Source organism: Labeo rohita, chromosome 7, assembly GCF_022985175.1.
Source record: "Labeo rohita strain BAU-BD-2019 chromosome 7, IGBB_LRoh.1.0, whole genome shotgun sequence".
In the NCBI taxonomy this organism is placed as follows: Eukaryota; Metazoa; Chordata; class Actinopteri; order Cypriniformes; family Cyprinidae; genus Labeo; species Labeo rohita.
The window spans coordinates 34,122,718-34,144,985 of NC_066875.1; the positions used below are offsets into that span (position 1 = coordinate 34,122,718).

The 22,268-nt window shown below is 38.4% G+C and overlaps 1 protein-coding gene across 10 annotated transcripts in view; it reads right to left on the bottom strand.

Annotated features, from left to right (window-relative positions):
* The window catches only part of sox6 (SRY-box transcription factor 6), a 163,827-nt gene that overhangs the window by 127,523 nt on the left and 14,036 nt on the right, over window positions 1–22,268 (bottom strand). For 8 of the 10 annotated variants that reach the window (XM_051115000.1, XM_051114999.1, XM_051115004.1 and 5 more), the window contains exons 3-4: window positions 13,215–13,285; window positions 878–928 (exon numbers count right to left, since the gene is read on the bottom strand). In XM_051115000.1, coding sequence (XP_050970957.1) covers window positions 878–921 — 44 coding nt within the window. In that variant the 5' untranslated portion in view covers window positions 922–928; window positions 13,215–13,285. The remainder of the gene's footprint in view (window positions 1–877; window positions 929–13,214; window positions 13,286–22,268) is intronic. The other 2 variants (XM_051115009.1, XM_051115008.1) reach the window with 1 other exon arrangement.

Genomic DNA, 22,268 nt, shown 5'->3' on the forward strand with positions numbered 1-22,268 from the left:
ATTTTCCAAAAAATAAATAAATAAATAAATAAAATCAAAAATTTAAATGAATAGCTATTAAAATAAATGCATACTAACAACTGGAAATTAAATAGCATTAATTACTAAATAGCATTCATTCTTTTTATGTATTCTGGCAGCTTGGAAAGAGAATAAAAAAATGTTATTAATTTAATCAAATAAATGACCTTTTGAAAAAGAAATCAAAGGGGATTCATTAGCTTTAGCAAAGTTTGGCTGACAGCAGCTTTGAAAGGCAGATGTTGCTGCTGCTGTTTTTAATGAGAGATCGCTAATTAGGGTTGCTAGCAATTCGAGTGTGGGTAAGGTGCTTTGCACAGAGAACAGCCAATGGCTAACACACTCGCTGTTATTTACTTCCTCTGTGCAGTGACACACAGACACAGCGCAAATTCTTAATTAGAATCACAGGAAGGGGATAGGGTAATGGCGTCCTTACTCGTTTTGACTGCAGTTATAACACAGACACACAGAACAGGAAATGGTGAGATTCACAAATTAAGCGCCGCCCCATTTGTGACCTGACCGATTAGTGAGTTGGGGCAGAGGGGAAGGTGACAGACATGTGCATGCAGTATGGGGAGTGAAACCTGTCTATCACTCACTGACTGACAGGGGCTGGGATGGGTGGAAGAAAAAGGGGGTGGGGGGTGCTTTGAGTCTGATTATCTTTAGAAAGGGAGTTGCACTTTGAGTTAAAACTTGCAGACATACACACAAACACAGACGGAGACAACACATCATCCCACAGGTTGTGGCTAATGCTAGGTGGTGTGATATCGGAGCTGTGAAAGGACAGATGAATTCAGCCCGCCGGACCCCCTGTGGTAACGACAGAGAAACTAAAGCAACTAACCTCAGTAAAAAGCTGCTACGCAGAAAGCCCTCCATGTTCAGCATTTGGGTTCTGTAGCAGGAGAAATACACAGAGAGCCATTGTAACTGAGCGAGCACAAGTTAGCATGGCAACTTTAAAACAGTAACAGAGGGGAGAAAACAGACAAAACCACCAACACATCCTCGGCTGTCCCTGAAACATTTTTATCTTCCAAACCAAACGCAAGAACAAAGATGTAACACTCCCCACAGCTCCACTAATAGCTTTTCGTCCGTCTTTTCGGAGAAACAGACATTTGTCATTAGCGTACATGGTTTTCCAGTCCCATTTTTGATGATATGTTATCGTATGACAGTGGTTCCTGGGCGCTGCTCCTCCCAAAGCAGCGTGCGGTGGTCCAGCTGTGGACCATGTGTGGCGGGGCCGCGGTGGCTTCTAGGAGCTGGACCACAGGGGCCCACACGGGGCCAACTTTTAGCCAATGCTGGGCCGCGCACCCACGGGGAGGCGGGAGGATGTGGTCATGATATCACCACGTGCAGAGGCTGCTCTAAAAGTCTAATGCCGCAAATTTGGGAGCACATGTTTGGAAATTGTCTCCAAAGGGTTTCCATTAGTCTCAGGTTTTGGTTTTTACAAGACATACATACATATATAACTTATAAAGATCAAGTGCCTGTTTGCAGAGTAAAATAAATTGTTATGCAAAAGAACGCAATGAAAAACTGAAAACTAAAATAATAAAAAAAATATTTGTATCTATGTAAAAAGCTTAATAATTAAATGGCATGCATATAGACATACATATATAGGAATATGGCATATTTATTTAACAACTGCTTTAGTTAAAATAGTTATTTCATTATTTTAAGCTAAATAAATATAAAAGGTGTTATATTTATTTCTTTTTTTATTTATTTAAAGATATTTATTATATGTGACCCTGGACCACAAAAACAAGTCATAATTTTCCATTTTTTGAAATTGAGATTTATACATCATCTGAAAGCTGAATAAATTTGAGGATGCAGAAAAAAAAAAAAAAGTTTAAAGTTGTCCAAATGAAGTTCTTAGCAATGCATATTACTAATCAAAAATTAAGTTTTGATATATTTACGATAGGAAATTACAAAATATCTTCATGGAACATGGCATAAAAAATAAAATCGATAATTTTGACCCATATAATGTATTTTTGGCTATTATACCCATGCTACTTAGGACTGGTTTTGTGGTCCAGGGTCACATATATAATTTAGATCTGATATAATTAATTCTAATTAATAAAATTGCATATGGCCGGAAAAGACAGAAAAATACAAAAAAAAAAAAAAAAAAAAAAAAAAAAAAGAAAATAAATAAAAACACTAAAAGTTCAAATATTATTAAAAATAAATACAATTATTTTTAATACATTATTAACATATTAATATATATATATATATATATATAGGTTATTTAGTTCACAGGTTAACATTAGTTCACTACATTAGTTAACAAACTCAGAATGAACAATACTTCTACAGCATTTATTAATCTTAGTTAATGTTAATTTCAGATTTTACTAATGCATTATTAGTAAATTACAAGTTTGTTAACATTAGTTAATGCACTGTGAACAATGAATTTGTTTCTTCATGTTAGCTAATACATTAACTAATGTTAACAAATGACACCTTATTGTGAAGTGTTACCCATATTTTATATTATATGACTAGATATTCTAAAGCCCTGTCTTCATAGTTGGCTGTGGTTCCAAATTCTGCATCAGGTCTCTTAGTTTTGGGCCCTTCTGTAGCTACAACCAGAGAAGATGCATTTCCAGAGCTGTTTTTTTTTTTTTTTTTAAATGCAATACTGCAGAACGGGAATTCATCAAGTGCTGAAACTAATTAGCGATTTCTCTCATGCTCTAACACCCCACTCCCTCTCTCACATCATCATCATCATAAATAAGAGACACATCAGAGTCAAAAGACATCCAGTCTTCTTCCTCCTAAATGCTTTCGCTTTCAGTGACATGGGTGTAATTTGCCCCATGCTTTTCCCCTCCCTTCATGCTCTCTCTCACTTTTTCTCGGTGGCGAGTTGTGCTGCTGTGGACGGGTAGACACAAAGCCACTGAGAGAATGGAAAGAGTGAGATCAGAGAACCCCAAGGACACTGCGCCTTTCAGGCCGGCCAGCACTTAGCGGGCCAGAGGACCCGTAAGACCCGTCGAGACTTTTCTCACAGTCAGGTGTCTGGGGGTGTTTGGGGGATGGGAAAGGAGTGTTTTCGGCCATGGGCGCTGTGCTCACATAATACCCAAGTGCTGCCACAGCAGTGACAACGCGAGAAAACAACAGTAAAAACGCAACAGAGGCAATCAAGCGTGTCTCCTCACCATTCCGAGAGAGTGTTAAAAAAACACACACTCTCTTGCACACCCTCCTCTCACACTCTCTCTCTCTCCAACTCTTGCTTTTGTTAGGGGGGCAGCTAAGAGACAGCAAAAACACACGCATGCTGACAGCGTCTGTGCTCTGAGTGAAGAAAGATTAGATTTAAGTGTGGTTTGATTGTCAGGTCTGTTTATTCTGCTTAAAGATATGCAAAATTAAACAGTGTAAGGAATATGAAACATATAGCTAGATTGACTAGTTAAAATAACACACTATAAATGTCAAGTAAGATCTCTGGCACAATAATAACAGAATAACTTGCCAACATAGTCAAGACCAAAGGAACTTTAAGTGGGAAATTAAGGCTTTTCTATTTAGTTTCAGTTTTATTCACTTCATGGGTAAATCACATAAAAATGTGTCCAAGTCTCATTTTACCCCAAAAACAAAAGAAAAAAAGAAAAAGAAAGTATTATTATTATTATTATTTTGTATTTATGCATTTACTGTATGTATAAAGTGCTTAATTATCATAAAAATAATGCCACAAAGGTTATAAATAAGGCTTCACCTTTTTTTTAAGCAAAATGAAATCTATAATGAAAATGAGAAAAAATGCTATATTATTATTATTATTATTATTTTAGATTGCTCTGTAATTATCAATGCTGAATCTTATTTCTGTTTTTTATTATTTTTATGCTTTATATTTATGTTTACTGTATGTATAAAGTGCTTAATTATCATGAAAATAATACCACAATGGTTATAAATAAGGCTTCCCTTTTTAAAGCAAAGTGAAATTTATAATGAAAATTAGAAAAAAAAGCTAAATTATTATTGCAATTATTATTATTATTATTTTTTACGTAATGGATAATAATTACACACACACAAAAAATGCTGGGTTAAATGTTTAACCCAAACTTCTGGGTAGTTTTATTTAACTTAACTATTGTTTAAAAATGACTATATGGCTGGCTTAAAATGAACCCAAAATTAAGGTTGTATATTAAAAATCAGACACATAATTACTAGAGGCATCAGTAATAATTAAAAGGTGAATATTTTATAAAAATATATTTATTATTGAATTATTATTTACTCAACTACTCATTTACTGAACATATTAATAAATGTTCATTTCCAACCTATTTTGGGTTCATTTTAAGCAAGAAATATACGTTTTAAGCAATAGTTGAGTTCAGTAAAACTACACAGAAAGTTGGGTTAAACATTTGACTGCTGGGCCGAAACAACCCATGCTGTCACCAGGTTTAATGAAAATCAACTTCTAGGCCGCTCTGTGCAGTAATACAGAGTTCTGCCTTATATAAAGTGTGAAACATTATCACTGAGACGGTAGCATTCAAGTGATTAGTTTCTCTGTGTCCCCCTCAATTTTCTTACACTCTGGCTGCTGCGTTACCTCAGCCTTCTCCTGCAGCTGAACAAAAAAACTCACTATAGAAATTGAGACAACTAGGATCCCTGTATGTGAGGATTTAGCTGCGGTTTACAGGCCGAGCCGAGGAAAAAGTGACTGAGCCACACAGCATTGTCTCAGCATATCGAAAAGAAATAAATAAACAGAGTAATGCGAGGCTTAAATTTAGAACAGACCATGTTTCAAGGGCAACGGATTGTTGAATGAAAAACAGCGAAGATCAACATCAGCGTTAAAAGTTGAGCTCCGTGCGCCTTTCTCTCCGAAGAGCCCGAGACCTGCCAAGAACCGCTTCTGCCCGAGCCGAAGTCTCCCACCATCTGCAACAAATGTGCTCTATTAAAACAGTACCATATGGACAACAAGCCCTTGCTATTAACACGGCTTCTGTACGGCCCCCCTCGCTAACGCAGTGCACATTTCAAACTTTCAGTCAAATTGACTGGCTGAATTAATGTAGTGCTATAGAGAGTGGGTGGGCTCGCGCACGGAGATGGAGATCCCAGCGATTCCGTGACTACATTTATCCTACGTACTACCACACAACTGATCTATAGATGTTCTCCAGACAGCAGGAGGGGAACTGAGAGCCAGACAAATTCATTCAGGTGAGGAAAAACATCTTCATTCACAAGAAACAGCCACAAATCAAATTAACGGCTCAAAGTCTTGAGCTTACAAAAGTGAAGTACCCAAAACGAATCATTTATTCCATGAAGAAGATGACCACCACTTCCTCTAGCATGTCAAGATGGCACTGATTAAACCCCGAGGGCGTGGGAAGTGTTAATGCGACGCCGAGGCGCTGCAGTGGCGACGCCCCTCCTCGGCGAATCAGAGCGAGGCAGACTCAACGCGACCACACCCACAGACTATAAAGCTCTTCTATTCTTCGGCGCACATGACGTCACAATTTGGAGGTCTTCTTTTGTAACACACACACCAAATCAATTAGGCCTTTGTGGCTTTAACCCGACCCAAAGGTTCGCTCAATTTCTGTTTGTTTATTTTTCCCGTCACAAGGCCTTAAACACTGTTCATAATTAGAGTCAGGAAAAGGGGGATATTTTTCCTCAGAATGCCACTCGCTGACAGGTATTAGAGGACAGGACATGACGTAAAACACACTTTGTGTTTTTACTCATTCAATCAACTGTTTCTGGACTGGTTACACAGTAACACTAATCAAAAGCTACAGTGACATGACTGTGCTCTGGCAAAAGCGGTAAAATGAAATGACGTGGCAATAATAATGGCGCACGGAGTCATGTGATCTTCCGACGCTAACCAGCCTGCACCTGAGTGCTAAGTGAAAGCACACTGTGCTGGGGTGTTGAGGTTTGGGTAAGCGTTTTTTTATTTTTGTTTTTGTGAAACAAAATAAATGAATAAATTACATGAATTAATGACAAATTAATTAATAACATCATATATTAATAATAATAATTAGTGCTAATTGCATCCAAAATAAAAGTTTTTGTGTACATAATATAAGTGCATGTACTGTGTATATTTGTTATGTATATGTAAATACACATATGCATGTATATATTTAAGAAAAATTTATGTTTAGATATAAATATTTATATTAGTGCTGTCAAATGATTAGTCGCGATTAATCACGTCCAAAATAAAAGTTTTTGTTTATATAATATATGTGTGTGTACTGTGCATTTTTATTATTTATATATAAAAACACAAACATACAATATATATTATGAAAATATTTACATGTATTTACATGTATTTTTTTTTTGTATAATTAATATTATATATAAATATATTTTATATATAAATATAACAGTTTTCCTAAATATATCCATGCATGTGTGTGTTTTATATATACATAATAAATATACACAGCACACATATATATATTGTGTAAACAAAAACTTTGGATGCGATTAATCGCGATTAATCGTTTGACAGCACTAATTTATACATATGAATATAAATACATACATGTAACTATTTTCAAAATATATACTGTATGTGTGTGTCTTTATATATAATAAATATACACAGTACACACACATATAAATTATATGAACAGAATGTTTTATTTTGGATGCGATTAATTGCGATTAATCGTTGCCCAGCACTAATAATAATGCATGTTATTATTAACTTTATTATTTCGACAAATAATTGAAATAGTAATAATTTTATATATATTTTGTATTCTGTACACACACATATACATAAATATAATAAATGCATTTTATTTTTAAAAATTATATTTAAAATAAAATGTAATTTTGATATAAATGCTGTGAAATTCTAAGAATAATGCATATAGGAACAACAATGCATGTCTTCCTTTCAAAACTGTATTTTTTATTTATTTTTTTCTCAGAGCCTTTTTTTTGTAACTCAGCTGGTATGTCTAGTGCTAGCAACGCCTAAATTGTGCATTCATTTCCCAGGGGACACAAAAGAGTTACGTACACCTGTATAAAAGTATCTATTAAATGCATAAATTCACTACAGAGAAGAAGCATAACAAGTTCCAACAAAAAAAGAGGCTGAAACAGATTCTATAGCAAAGCAAAAACACTACATTTTGAAGTGACTGATGACAGTCTAATTAAATTAGTATTTCATCTCCTCTCATCTGAGCCACGAAAGGTGTGAAAAGGTTTTGACAGTGTTGGGAACGGGAGAAAAAAAAAATCCCTCTGTCCGCAGATCCAAACACGTCTCACGGGTGTCCTCCTGTCACACGCGTGCACACACCTCCAAACGGTATCACAAAAGAAGACGTGACAGAGAGGGGCTTCCTCCGCCCCCCACCACAGCTCACCGATTAAATACACTCTTGCTAACAGCACCAGTGTCCCATCCTTTAGTCTCAACCCCCCCCCTTGCTCACCCACCCCGAGGAGTAGTGAATTAATTTGTGCGAAGCAACCCAACATTAGGAAGGTGTGTTGAAAGGTGTCTGCTCATGTTTCAAATTAAACGCACTGCTGGTCAGCATTAGCACCTAGATGCCCGTCGAGGCTGCGCGCCTGCCTCTGACACTTATCCGAGAGAGAGAGAGGGAGAGAAACTGGATTTGCCTGTTCACACTGGAATAATTAGAACATGTCAGGAAGAATTAATTTCCTCATTTTTCAAAAGGATACACAGAAATTACCATGTTATTATATGACAGGGTCCCTGGGAGGATTGTATTAAATTTGATTTCCAGCGCAGCCCACACAACAAATTAAAGTCATAAATAAGATGGAAAGAAGCGGGGCACAGAGCATATGTTTATGGCAATGAGTGAAGCCAGGGGACCAGAAAGAACTATCTTCATTTCATTTTATTTAAATCAGGCCGACACTCTGTGTCTGAATGACAGCGTTTGCTAATGAGGGCTCAGGGTCTCTTTTATATTAGCAAAGAGAAACAGCCACTTAGTGGGTTAGACGCCGTGCACCTTTCCTCTACAACTCAACCGGCTGAGCATCTGCCTCCCTAATGGACACATTACCGTGTGCTTACAAACTTACAAGCCCTGCGAAAGGTGAGGTCTCTCTTAACTTACATCTGCGCAACAAATCAATTAAGTCTCGGAAGCGGTTCCTCATTTTTTTTCCCCACCGCTTTACGCCTCATTTGACGTTTGGGCTAGTTTAAGGAGACAGAACAAAGTTAAGCAAGTTAAAACGTAACAATGTTAAACTACTTTCAAGTGCGGCATTCATTCCTTCCACGTGAGATTACGTAAAGACGCAGCATGCGTGAAATATTAAAACCCAAAAAATAACGGATTCAAGGTGAATTATTTTTTCATCTCTCTGACTCACTAAGCGTTTGGGTGGGCTTTGCATTTGTGAATGAAAGCATGTGGGAGAATCTATCCCATTATATGCAGCAGAGAAGCAGAAGCGCTAATTATATTCCTATGAGTCAAGTGGTAATCAGAATCATGGGCATGTTTTATGCGTGCAGATGACCTCAGCAGTGTCTGTCTGCACAATCTACGTGAAAAAAATAAACAGATTTCTTTAACTATTCCCATCTACAAAATTATTCTTACTGGGAGACATATTCATGCTTTGGGGATCTACAAACAAAAAATAAGTCAAGATACGTCAATGAGATGAACCCATCAATGAAATGCGCAATGCCTCTAATAAAGTTTGAGAAGTTGCTACGAGTCCAAAACTACAGAACAAGCCGTCTTTTCAGATTTGCTTCATGCAGGTGGCTGGCAGATACAAAATAGCAACTATGTCTGTATATATTCAATATAATTAGCAGAAAATATGTGGAGAGTTTTGAAATGCAGCTAAAAACAGATATGACGCATAGTTTTTCTTTAGAGTTGATTTTGAACTTTTGATGAAAAGTTTTCATTATTATTTTTTATTATTATTACATATTTTCTGCATGTGTACACAAGAGTTATATATTATATTGCTATAAACATGAAAATTATAAATGTGTTACACATATAAAATGCTGGGTTGTTTTAACACATAGTTGGGTCAAATATGGACTAACCTAACTGTTGGGTTAAAAATTCAATTGAAAAATTTAACCCAACAGTTGGGTTTGTCCATGTTTGACCCAACATTGTATTAAAACAACCCAGCATATTTTAGTGTATATGACCTTGGACCTGAAGCTGAATAAATAAGCTTTCAGTTGATGTATGATTTGTTAACATAGGACATATTTGGTCAAAATACAACTATTTGAAAATCTGGAATCTGAGGATGCAGAAAAAAAAGAAAAAGAAAATTGCATTTAAATTTGTCCTTAGAAAAAGTTCTTAGCAATGCATATTACTAATAAAGTACATTTTTGGTAGGAAATTTACAAAATATCCTCATGGAACATGATTTTTAATTAATATGCTAATGATTTTTGCCATAAAAGAAAAATCAATATTTTTGACCCACACCATGTATTTTTGGCTATTGTTACAAATATACCCATGCTACTTAAGACTGGTTTTGTGGTCAAGGGTCACATATACATTTTATCATTTAACCGTACATATTTACTTCTTTTAATGTTGTTAATGGTTAATTATTAACCATATATTTTTTCTACTAAATGATGAATTATTGTCAAAGTTTCCTTCTCATTAAGTGCTTCCAAGTTTCCACCTTTCCCACTGGGGAAAATGCGCTGTAAATCTTCGATAAGGTGTATTAGCTTATTACAATCGTGCCGAGGCAGTGGAATACAGAAAGAAGGAAACTCCACGGGAATGGGCATCATTAGAGCCAAGCGCTCCCTTGGGCCCCACAAACTTTAAATAATTTGCAAATCAATTAACTGGCAACTCTCAACATAACAAGGATTTCACACCCCAGGGTCAGGGCACATTATCAGCTCCAGAGGATTCATGGCATTTTGGGAGAAAAGTTCATGGTTGGAATCATTAATTCATTTTACAGGACTTTTAGTTATGCATTACTCTGCCCAGCTGTGGAAGCCAGGAGATTAATGACATGTGCCTCGGTACATCTACGGCCATACATAGCCAATAAGAGAATGCTTTTTTGTAACTTGGTTCCTGTCTTTACCTTGAGACGAGGGAAGACTGCCAAGTTTATATTATGTATAATTCTTCTGAAAATTAGATAAAGCACATCAAGCCATCAAAAGGACGATATATTGAATAAACCTTGGCAGAGGCCGCTGCCCCAGTCATGACAGCGTGTTGTTGGGATGTTAGGTCGCAGCGGGGTGATTGAAGACCACTGAAATCTCACGCTCTAGATGATCAATGGTTCTCAGATGAAGTCGGTCCGGTCTGCTAGACTATACCAGCTGAGTGTAGCACAAATAAATAGAGTGTATTTAACGGACCTGTGTGCGTGCAGAAAAATAAGCGGCAAGCCAAAATATGATGCCTTTCGCATCACCGAACGAAACCTCATGAGAACTAATAAGAAAACGAATGGAAACCGCGCCCTAAATACTTCAGCGAGGATCTCAACCATCGCAGATGTTTGAAGACCTTAGAACTTTCTTTCATGAGAATAATTCAATTTCCAACAATTAAATCTTATTCTAAATTCACACTGATGAAATTTTATGTTCTATTGAGCGGAAAGAAGAGAACGAATCATTTTTTTTCCCCCGATGGGGCTGATGAAATTAAAATGCCGACCCCTATTGAACAGCCTCTCTGACAACAATCAAGAAGAGGGTCAGTGAAGAAGCGTAGCTGAGGAGAGACAGATGGGAAAATAACCACCCAAAGGTTATTCATTTTCATTAGGGTTCCAGGAGAGCTGTTTATTTAATTTTTTTTTACAGAAAATCATTCCCGGAGACACCGGCCCCACAGAGACATCAACAGTGAGACACGCTAAATGCAAAATGAAGGAAGGCTCCGGCAGCTTTATTAGATGAATGGCACACTCTGACAAAGAGTGTATTCTGCCTGTTCAAACAGATGCCGTCGCCTCTTCCTCAGGTGTTTCCAAATGACTTCGCGCAGGAGTGATTAAACGCCGGGCGCACGCGAGCCACGCGTGCGCCCAAATTACTTACTGCCTCGTTTTGTGATTAATTAAACATGCAGATTAAAGTTGCAAAGGAATTTAGATTAATAGGTGTGTTAGGTCTCATAGGTCTGGTAAGCATCAGAGCATTAGAGAAGGAACGCTGGACGGAAGCATTTCTTCTCTTCCTCATATTTAAAAAGTGCGAAAACTGAAATAAAAAGAAAATCACTAGACAAAGATATGAATTTTTAACACATATTGACAGCTTTAAAATAATGTATCTCCCACTGAAAGCTTGGCCTTCATGTCAACTGCATTTAAATGCAAAAGCATTTTGCATTTAAAATGACTGAAAGATGTTTTGAAATAAAAAATTCCTTTCATAGTTTAAGTTGCTTAAAACTATTTATTTATCATAAATAAGATTTTGGTCCAGACTAACCTAAAGTGACTATGCTTCAAATGTCTATTACTACCACAACAAAAAAAAAAAAAAAAAAAAAAAAAAATCTTAATAAAGTTTTCAATACGGAAAAATAAAATGCTGGCTCCACCGTGAGCGTTCACTCTCACCCACCCACATACACACGGTCTAAATGCTGACACGACGCCAACCTGATGTACAGTACAAGGCTTACACTGTTACCCTCAGTGCTGGAACGAGGCCAGCGTATAGGCCTTATGTTTACTGTTCTAACTCAAGTGGTCCTTTCACCTTCATTCAGCCTAACAATCAGCGTTTCATTCCCTAAATAGAGACCTGACCCTGTGACATATCAACGTTAATATCTGTGTTCACAAGACCTAGAATGATACAGGCCGCAGCTGTTCTGTAGCGGCGGCTGTACGACACGTATCACGTAACCTCACCCCAAATGGTGAGACAAAAACCACTGATGTCCAATTGCTTAAAAACAAAGGCATGACGGGTTGATCTGAGAGTGGTATCATGATTGTTCTCAGCACAATTTTCCAATAATATTTCAGGCTCTTCCCTCTAGAGTTACAAGCTGGGCAGACAAAAGCTGTAATCACTACCGGCCCCTTTGTTATTTCTCCATTCAGCTCACCTCGCCGATCTGCCTCTCTTTCCTCTGACAGCCATTCAGAGCGGACTTAACACGCCGGCGACACGCACTACAACCGCAGCTAAAATAAAAAGCGCCTGGCCCGGTGTAATAGAGCGTATTGATCTGAGCCAAAGACGCTGTTTGACTTGAAATCACGGGGATAAAGCTGCTGCATTAGCGTGCGGCCCTGAACTTTGAGCTGGAATATGCCATTCTCAGTGGCCTAATTATGCAGGGCCAACAGTGGGGCTTTCTGCACACTAATATAACTCTGTCCTGCACCTCATATCGAAGTGACATTTGAAAAAAGATTAATATGAACTTAACTTTCAGGAAGCTTGTTTGCTCAACATTACCAGGAGCAACACTTTGCCAGATATGATCTTTATTACTATGCTAGAAGGAGAAAACTCCCATTTAAGACATATTGTGGCAGAAAACTGCAGCCGTATATTGACTGTTTACTAAGACCCTGTCTGTGTTTCTTTAAAAGGGGCTCTTTCTTCATTGCCGTGAATGCGCTTATTGAGGGCAACTGGCAGCCTGAATGTACCAATAACATACTTGGTATTAGCATAGAGAATAGATTCACTCTATACGCACCGATGGAAGTGTGTGTTACAGTAGGTGCTAACAAGCAAATCAGTTTTTGAATGACTACTTATGCCTTTTAAAAAACTATGATCTACATAAAATCATTAATACGTGGCGTTTTATATCAGTCACTTGTGCTTACGAGCTGTTTCTCAAGCGGTTTTAGTTCTAGGAAAGTGACACAGAACAAAACAACACACTCATCATTGTAATCATTTGTTTAAGGCCACCATTTCCTGTGCTGATGAAGCATGTACAATGGTTTCAAGAGTTGGAAATCATAGCAAACAGACGTAAAGGGGTAGCAATCATGGGGGAAAAAAACTCTGTTAATGGAGCAGTGATACACAAGTGATGTTGGACAAAAGGCATAAAGCAAAATACATTGTCTGTACTTACATAAACAGAAAGACTTTATCCCCAGCTCCCAAAGATCACTGGTGAGTTGATTTTGAATTCATGAAAATGACCTACAACAGAACAAAAATAAATGTGTTTAAGTCACTTTTGATCAATTTAATGCATCCCTGCTGATTAAAAAGCATTTGTTCATTCATTTTCCTCAAAGAGTAAAAACAAGCAAATCGTGAGAGAGGATATCAGACGAGCGGAGTGAGGGTGCTGGCAGGCGGTCAGAGTCCCAGCAGATGAAGTTAAACAGTCGTAGAGCCGCACAACCTCCAGTTACTCTGCTCTCTCCCTGAGGGACTCAATCCTAGACAATGTTTAGAGTCTACTTCTCTAATACCTCATTAATCTGTCCCTGCACTGTTTGATTCAACTAATAAATGGCTTTCATACAAAGCACTTGTTTTCTCTAATTCCTCTCTCTGCAGAGCACTAATGATTTATTTAGTTACACGCACTGCTAGTTCTAGCAGGTCTTCTGAGGTCCTCCAGCAACGGCGGCACCACCAAGGAAACACAAACAAACAGACGGTGCACCAAAACCACAGACAACACCCAATTTCACCATTATCCGACCATATGTGTAGCCTTACACCTCCCCTGCATGCGACGGAAGATGATGAAGAAAGAGAGAGAGAGAAAGAGTCCTGCATAAACCTCACGGATGTTCATTTCTCCACATTATTCTGTTTTTCACAACAAGCAGGAATCTCATTACCAGCTGATTTATACAATTAGCCTGCCTCAGCATCACCAATTAAACAAGGACACAGAGGTTTGAGGTCACAGCTAATTGATCCGGCTGCAATTTGCGCCATCTCTCAGAACCGAAATCTGCCCTCCCGTAAGCGTTGAAGATCTAAGTCAAACGCATAGACCACGTAAATGGCTGTGTGGGAGGGTGGGTTAATAGAATAAACTGAGAGATCTTTGCTCTCCAATGGATCTGAATGTGGCAACCTTGAGGCTGAAGGTGACAATGGGAGAAAAGAGGCAGGAGGTCTGACCCTCGTGTGAATGGAAAGCGGTTGTCATCTTAATAGCACCTCTGAGCTGACAGTCTATTTCACGTTCTCAAAGGACCATGCCACAGGCCTGACTGCCTCCCGGTTCACACCGCACATACACACACACACACACTCATAGAGTTAGTGCCAGCTCTCTTTCGTGCCACACAAACCCTTGACGGCGGTCGTAATTCTATAAACGCTTTTCTTTTTGTAAGCCACGCAACGACTAATTTCTGTTGTGCTTTGATAGATACAGAGCTGTTTTAATTGCAGGGGGCCAGAAAATAAAAATTTGATAATTTGATGCTAATTGAGAAAAATGATGAAAGAAAATGATGCAATTTTATAATCATGCTTTATTTAAGCTAATCGTTTGTTTGGATGAAAAAAACATTCTGAGTGTGAATAAGATGACAATGATATTAGATATAATTACATAAATGTATGTATGTATAAAAGACTGTGGCAGGCCACTCTAGTGTTAAGTAGAGCTGGATTAAACAGGACTGCCATTTCTAAAAGGGTGATCATGAATTCATTAAAGAGAGTTCCAATCAACACCAGCCTGTTTTTATTAGTCACCCAACCGTTTTATTACTGATTCATTGTGTCCGCAATTACCACTGCGGCTTTCTCACATGTTGAGCTCTGTTTTTTCTCTCTCTTGACAATGACTGCAGTGATGAAGTAGCTGTGGTTGTACAAATGGGAGCTGAAATAAAGAGAGATGAAGAAAGGAAGAACTGTGCGAGTAGCCGAGCGTCTTGGCAAACTACTAGAAGAAAAGCTAAAGCCCATTAAACCCCATGAGGACAGACTAGGGGGCACCCAAAAATTAATGATAGGTTTTCCTGTGAAACAACCTTTGGTCATGCGCCGCACTGCGTCGGATAAGAAATTGAGCTGTTTAAAAGAAAACAGATTTTATTTTCAAATGTGCTGAATATTTCAGCAGAGGTTAAGTGGGGTGCTTAAAACTCGTGTTGGTGAGGCCAATCCATCGACCATGACAGTGACTCCAGCTAGACCCTCCAACAAACACACTAGCACAAACTGACTCCAAGAGCTGGAGCCAATGGATACACACGCATGACATGACGTAAGAGTAACAGATGCTCCAAAAGCCCTCCATTCTCCTTCGCTCAATCATTCACGAGCTAATAAAACAAGAGTGGGGATGTTACCTTTGCCTTGTAGGTTCTTTACATTTTCAGAATCAAACGAAAAGTCCTTTCAGAAATCCCAAATTCCAAGCATGTGTTCATCTACAGTAGGTTCAGGCTGATTTAATCAATCCTCCGCATAACAGCGCTGTGTCTTTGACTGTCATATGACGAGGGTTGGGAATCAGTGACTAGCAACCGCGCTCTCTCACGGCATACGCAGGCAGCTTGTTTTAAATACATTTGCAAAAGTGGGAGAAGTACAGTAGCGTGCTTTACATAATACGCTGTAAATGTGTAGCGATAAGAGAGCTTTAAGAGGCTGAACTCTGAGGCAAAGTGGTTCAGATGGGTCAAATGTAGATGAAATCCTTCATCTTTCTGAGCGTGGACATGCTGCACTCTCCTAAGGAGGGAACATTTTCATTTGCATCAACTTTGCCTTAGCTTTCTTCTGATCCAGCAACCTGCAAAAAATAAAATCACTTTAAATGTCCTATTTCCCCCAGTCCAGAACATGTTAAGAGGGGATTTAGGGGAAGTAGTTATTGGGACAAAAGAGGCAATATCCCCCATCAGCAGGACGGTCTCTTACCTGGTGGAGGACAGGTTATCTCTGTACTAACAGCAGGACCACTGACAGGGTCTAGGGGATGGGAGAAGAGGTGGGGGTGGGAGAAAATAAGGCAGAACAGAGCCGAAAGACGGGCCACTCACACCCAGCGGTGGGCGGAAGAGCAAAAGAGGTAAAGTGGTGTTTTTGTCAGATCCAATATTCCTCCTGACAAAAATCAACTAGCGCACGCACACAGCTGACAGATCTGCAGGTGTAAAAGCACGGTACCACATATTAAGTACAGATGTAAGGCTTGTGAATTGAGAATATCCATTGAATTCCAATTCAATTTCTGAATTTGAATCAAATTTGAGCTGAGGCAGCAAACAGGATGCAGAATTGCATTCTGAATTTAAATAAAGTAGTAAAAGTAAAAGGAACTGAAATTGATGTAACTGTAATTTTTAACTTGACAAAAGTTAAACATTGAGTTTTTCGAACATTTAAAAAGTTTGGAGGTTTTTAGAGAGAAGAATAGAGAATTAAATTATGTATTTAAACATATATATTTAATTTAATAGTATTAAATTAACTTTGCTGAATACATGCTGACTTTAGGGCTGGGCGAAATAGCAAAAAATTAAAATCTCAATTTTTTTCAGAACGTTTGACCAATTTAACGATTTTTATCTAATCTCTTTAAAAATGTAACTACAGCATGATCTAAGTAACTTTTTCTTTATTAACCCTCTAGTTAAAGACTATTCCAAATGCACCACACATGTTGTTGTCAACATGATGTAAATGTTAAATCACTTGTTATATATTTTTGCAAACTACAACTTGTACAAACTTGTCTTATACATACTATATGTTAAGAACCAATACGAGGAAAATGCTTTAAAAACATCTAAAAAGTCAAGGTAATTCAAATTCAAAATGACTAAAGGTATAACAGCAGTATACTATTATTAACTATAAATGTTCTTTATAAACAATGAACAGCAGCTTTCAGCCTGTCACCATGATGCAAACATGAAATATCAGAAAGTGTTTTTATTCGATTACAGTGCTTTTCCATTGTTTTTTCTATGTAAACATGGACACGTTTGACTGTTGCACTTGTGTCTTTTGCAGCGTCTTAATCAGCGCATTAATCGATAAAATCTGAAAAATCACCCAGCCATAGCTGTGTTGAATTTCTTTAAATTAGGATTTAGTATTGCCATTGCTTTTGATTTCAATTCAAATCCCAATTCAACTTCCTGTGGCCAATTCAAATTCAAACTCACTAAAAGGGAGCCAATTCTTCGATCGGGATTGTCTCAGGTCCACAGATGAGCAACAGCGACCCAATAAGTGGGATTCACATCATAAAGAGCAGCGGATCCAAAAAGACCAACTTTCTTTCACAGGAATAAAATGAGAGACTTCCCATTTCATTGATCTCCTTCTTTGAATGTCCACATGCTTAACTTAAGAGGGCCAGCGCACAGCCGAGGGTGTTTATAAAGCGCGTTTCACGACTCCCATCGTGGATGGGGGAGGTTGTGCTGTTTTTAAATCAAACATCTCCTCTCCTTGGACTTGCAGACAGCACCGCGACCAAGCCAGACTTTCATGTCCGACAGTGGAGATACATTTCATGTGATTTACTCTGCTGTGAAATAACAACAACGAAAGTCCGTATTAGGGGAAGAAAGGGTTGACCGGCGTCCACGGGCCTCAAATCCACCCTGAGAGGAATTCAAGTCCCAGCTGGTAAAATATAGTCTCACCGGTTCTCTGCGAAGCAGACTACACACACTTCAGTACATGATTAGAATGCAATTGCAGCAAAAGCGAGAGAGCAGGTCCTTGTCTTTTTTATCATCGATTTGGCGTCAGTCGATGGAGTTTATTCCCTAGCCATGACACAAAGCACTTTTTTTCTCTCCCTATTTATCCGTCCCTACTATTGAGTTGGGTTATGGAAACAAGTCTGCTTCCCTCTCTCTCTTTCTCTCTCTCTCTCTCTCCCAGGTAATGTGTTTATTCTCCTGGTCTCATCTTCTAGTTTACGGGCTGCCGGCCGTTCTCTCTCTCTCTCGCTCTCTTATCGCCCATGCTCTCACGGGGCATTTTAGCTGCTGAAATCCTGTTCACCACATACCGGTTTTAGAATCTGTGAAATGAGTGCCGGAGAAGCGTGGCCACAATGTCTGCCTGTGTTGCCAATGGCCTCGAAAATGGGTCCGGGAGCTTTTTGTCCAGGGAATGCATAAATGGAAGTTTTTAACACCTCAAAGAAAGGCAGTGCCTTTGTGTGGCCAGACGAGAGAGAGCCCTGGCTCTCCTGAGGAGGCAGACATGCTGAGTGCTACAGGACAAAGAACCCAGAGCCTGAAGCAGCAGGAGCACACGTACACACTCACACACACACCTGCCTCGCACGCACACACACTTTTATGGTATAATACGCACACAATGGACACGAGAAACATATACGCGGATAAAGGCATGAGGCACGCACACACAGGTCAAGTTTGTGGGATAACACAATAAACGATGGCTGAATGTTTGAACATTCACCGACTCACATGAAGCGTTTCAGAGAGAATATGACTGGTTTTTACTGTAGGGATGCACAGTTATTCAAATAAATAAGATTCTGATATGTGAAAAGCATCTATTGAAGCGTTTCATCAAACTTTTTCTATTTTCTTCAGCTGTTTGTGTGTATCAAAGACAGTTTTGGCTGCATAGATCAATTCAGTGTTTGTCAGCCATTGCTGTCTATGATACACAAAAGAGTCACAACATAAACAGCTGAAAATTGTGTTTAAATAAAAGATTTTTAATCTATTTATTGCATATCATAAAATGCTTTACTGACCATTAATGAGATCCAAAATTTGAGCTTGTGTTGAACTGCAAGGACCAAACAGCTACAATTTAAACTTGCAGTGACAGTTTGTATTGTATTAGTGGTATTTAAGGGTTTTTAAGTTCTATCTATTTAGCTTTACTGATTAAACATTTTTAAAAGAGTATCTGAGGAACACAGTTCGCAAGTTTGTTTTGGATGTCTAACCAAATCACATGCAATTCGTCCAAAGAAATTTGAAATTTTATTTAAGATTAAAACATCTGACAATAACTGTGCAGCCATTGTATATCAAAAAAAAAAAAAAAAAATATCATGCCGATCAAATTATACTCAGAGATGAAAGACATAATGTGACTGATAACTAAAGCCTGAAAACAAGTCAACAAATGTTAGCACATTGATTGATGTGCTTCCTACCTTTAGAAAAAAAAATAATTCCCATACAGATTATGCCTTATTGCAATTTGATTTTGTTTTTCAGACAAATATAAAAAGACAGGTCGTGCAGACAATCAGAGTGGATATGCTTCGGGTGCCTACAATAAGCATTTAAATGCAAATACGTCTGATGCACAAAGAACCTGCAACTTCTGTCAGTGGCAACATAATCAACCTGCAATTGTCTCCTGACTCTGAGTCATTTCCAGTGACAAGGTCTAAGCAGCAAGCATCTGTATTCAAATTACTGCACTATTTAAGGCCGCAGTCTGTACAGGGATATTTTTCCTACGGTAAGTCGTGCTGAAAGTCAATCATATGGTGAATTAAACCAGAATGGAATCAATCGATCCAGAAAAGATCAGGTTACAACCAGGCCCGGCGGTTATGTGCAAATTATTTGTGTCGTTCTTGTTCAGAGGCAGGAGCGTGTGTACGGCAAAGTCCCATTTTTTAAATATTACATTTGCAATTGAATTGAAACCTTCACAGTTCGAATTCTCTATGAATGAACAGAGACAATTTAAATGAAGAGACGTGGTCAAGAACACAGACGTAGAAAAAGGAGTTGTGCGCAGTGTTCTCCGTCAGAAGAATAGAAGAAACCTTAGTTAAGTATGCCAGGAGAGGCCTTGGTTCCCCAAGGATGGGTTTTGTGGTATGCAAAATCTGAAAAGTATTTCAGGTCTCGATATGAATGATGGAATAACAAAAAAGAGGTTACGACTCATCGGTACTTGCATTCTTCAAGCGCAAGTTCACTTTTAATTCTTTTACCAGCAAGCAGGGAGGAGCACATTGTGCTCTAGGGTTTTAACTGGTGGCTTCATGAAAATCCAGAAGCGCTCTGCCGTGTTTTTCTCAGGCAGAGCAAAGGTAAGAGCAAAAATAAAGAATAAATCAGCTTTTCTTTTCGTTCAATTTACATCTAAAAGTTCAAGAGCATGATCAAATTCCTGCTCTGACTCTGTTTGATACAGTTCAATGGGGGATCTGTCCTACGAAGATAAAATCATTCATTTTTGTGTATATTTTCTCTGCAAGTCTTTTAAGAAGTCTTACAGCAAGAATGTCAGCATAGATGTAAATCTTAACCTCTGAGAAAATGATTTTCTCTTTTATTTCTTAACAAACCACTATTAGCCACCTTTCAAAAATCACCTCAAAATTCACAATCACTCAGCATATGCATGCAAATCCATTGATTAAAAAAAATGTTGGCTTCAGAATTTTTCTCCGTTCTTAATTTTTCAGAGAGGAAAATGATTTAGAAGACGGACACAAATCTCAGCTGACAGGACTGGGAGTCGCTCAGCTCTCTCCCCTAAACGCTACAGCTTCTCAGACTGTACGAGAGAGAGAGAGAGAAAGAGAGAGCTCCTCTCTTCTCGGCGGTTCCGTTCTTCCCCCCCTCGGAGAAAACAAATGTAGTGTTTGAGTCACTGATCGGTGGTGTAATTGAGTTTAACACTCTTTTTCTGCAGGAAAAAAAAAGAGTCTTTGAAATGAGGAGGTCAAATTACCTCTCCAGTCAGGCAATAAATAAGTCAAACAAGGTAAGGGCTCCTGCCAGCATATTTTAGTGCAAAATTCAATTAGTGAAAAACAAGAGATGCGTGGTTCTTCAGTTAGCTATTAGATGCACGTCCTTTCCCATGATGCTCTCATTCTGCACAAGGCAATCAGGCTGGAGTACACCGCTGATGGAGGACGGCTTTAAATGAAATCCACTCCGTCCCAGCAAACGTGGGAGGGCTTGGCTAAATTACAGGTCACATGACCAGTGCAGGCAAGTCGGAGGGTGAGATTATTGCTGCTCTTTCTATGCCCTCTCGCAACAAGCCAGATACCTACAATCTACCAAGCCTAATATTATTAGAAAGCAACGATCCAAATAAAAAGAGCTGAAACTGGCGTTAAAGGGATAGTCCAGCCAAAATTACAATTCTATCATCCATTACGTGTCCAAACCTGTATGAATTTTTTCTTTCTGAGAAACCCAAAAAAGGACTGTGTGTTGTTTTGGACTGCATTAACTTTCCTTGTAAGGATAAAAAATAATTAAAGGTGACCCTGGACCACAAAACCAGTCATAGGTAGCACGGGTATATTTATAGCAATAGCCTAAAATACATCATATGGGGCAAAATTATCGATTTTTCTTTTATGCCAAAAATCATTAGGATATAAGTATTCATGTTCCATGAAGATATTTTGTAAATTTTCAACGGTAAATATATCAAAAATTAAATTTTTGATTAGTAATATGCATTGCTAAGAACTTCATTTGGACAACATTAGAGGGATTTTCTCAATATTTTGATTTTTTTTTTTTTTTTCAGATTTTCAAATAATTGTATCTTGATCCTAACAAAAAAATTGACCCTTTTGACTGGTTTTAAAATAGGTTGTGCTGTGCAGAAGTCATGCACGTTTGGAGTGACTAGAGTAAAAAAATCTTCATTTTTGGGTAACCTATTACTTTAAAGTGACACTCTACATTTCCACACAGAGGTCTAAAAACGGAAAACCATAATGTGTGGCATATTAAACATATTTTTTCCATTATGAAGCTGATATATGGAGCAGTTTCCATTGATTTTAGCACAGGAGTGCTATGACGCACGTCAGGCGTGTACTTGAAGTTGGTTGGACAATGTATAGAATTAGAAAGCAAGCTGGGACGCACACAAAAACGCACATACACGAACCCACACTGCAACACACCCAACTGGCTACAATGTCGCCTTTGTGACATAATGCTCCTTGCACAGTGGATTTTTGGAAAATAATCCAACTTTTCCTATCCTAAGTATCCAGCAATAACAACTGACATCACGGTTCCAACCATATGCCCTGTGGTGCTGGTGCACGTTTTGCATTTTCTCAGCATGTAGGGGGGGTAAAAGAAACACTGTAAAATGGTTATTATATTCCAATCATGCCCAAGGAACCTATTACAGCATGGCACAGACCTCATGAAACCCGAGGAACCTTGAGGAACATTGA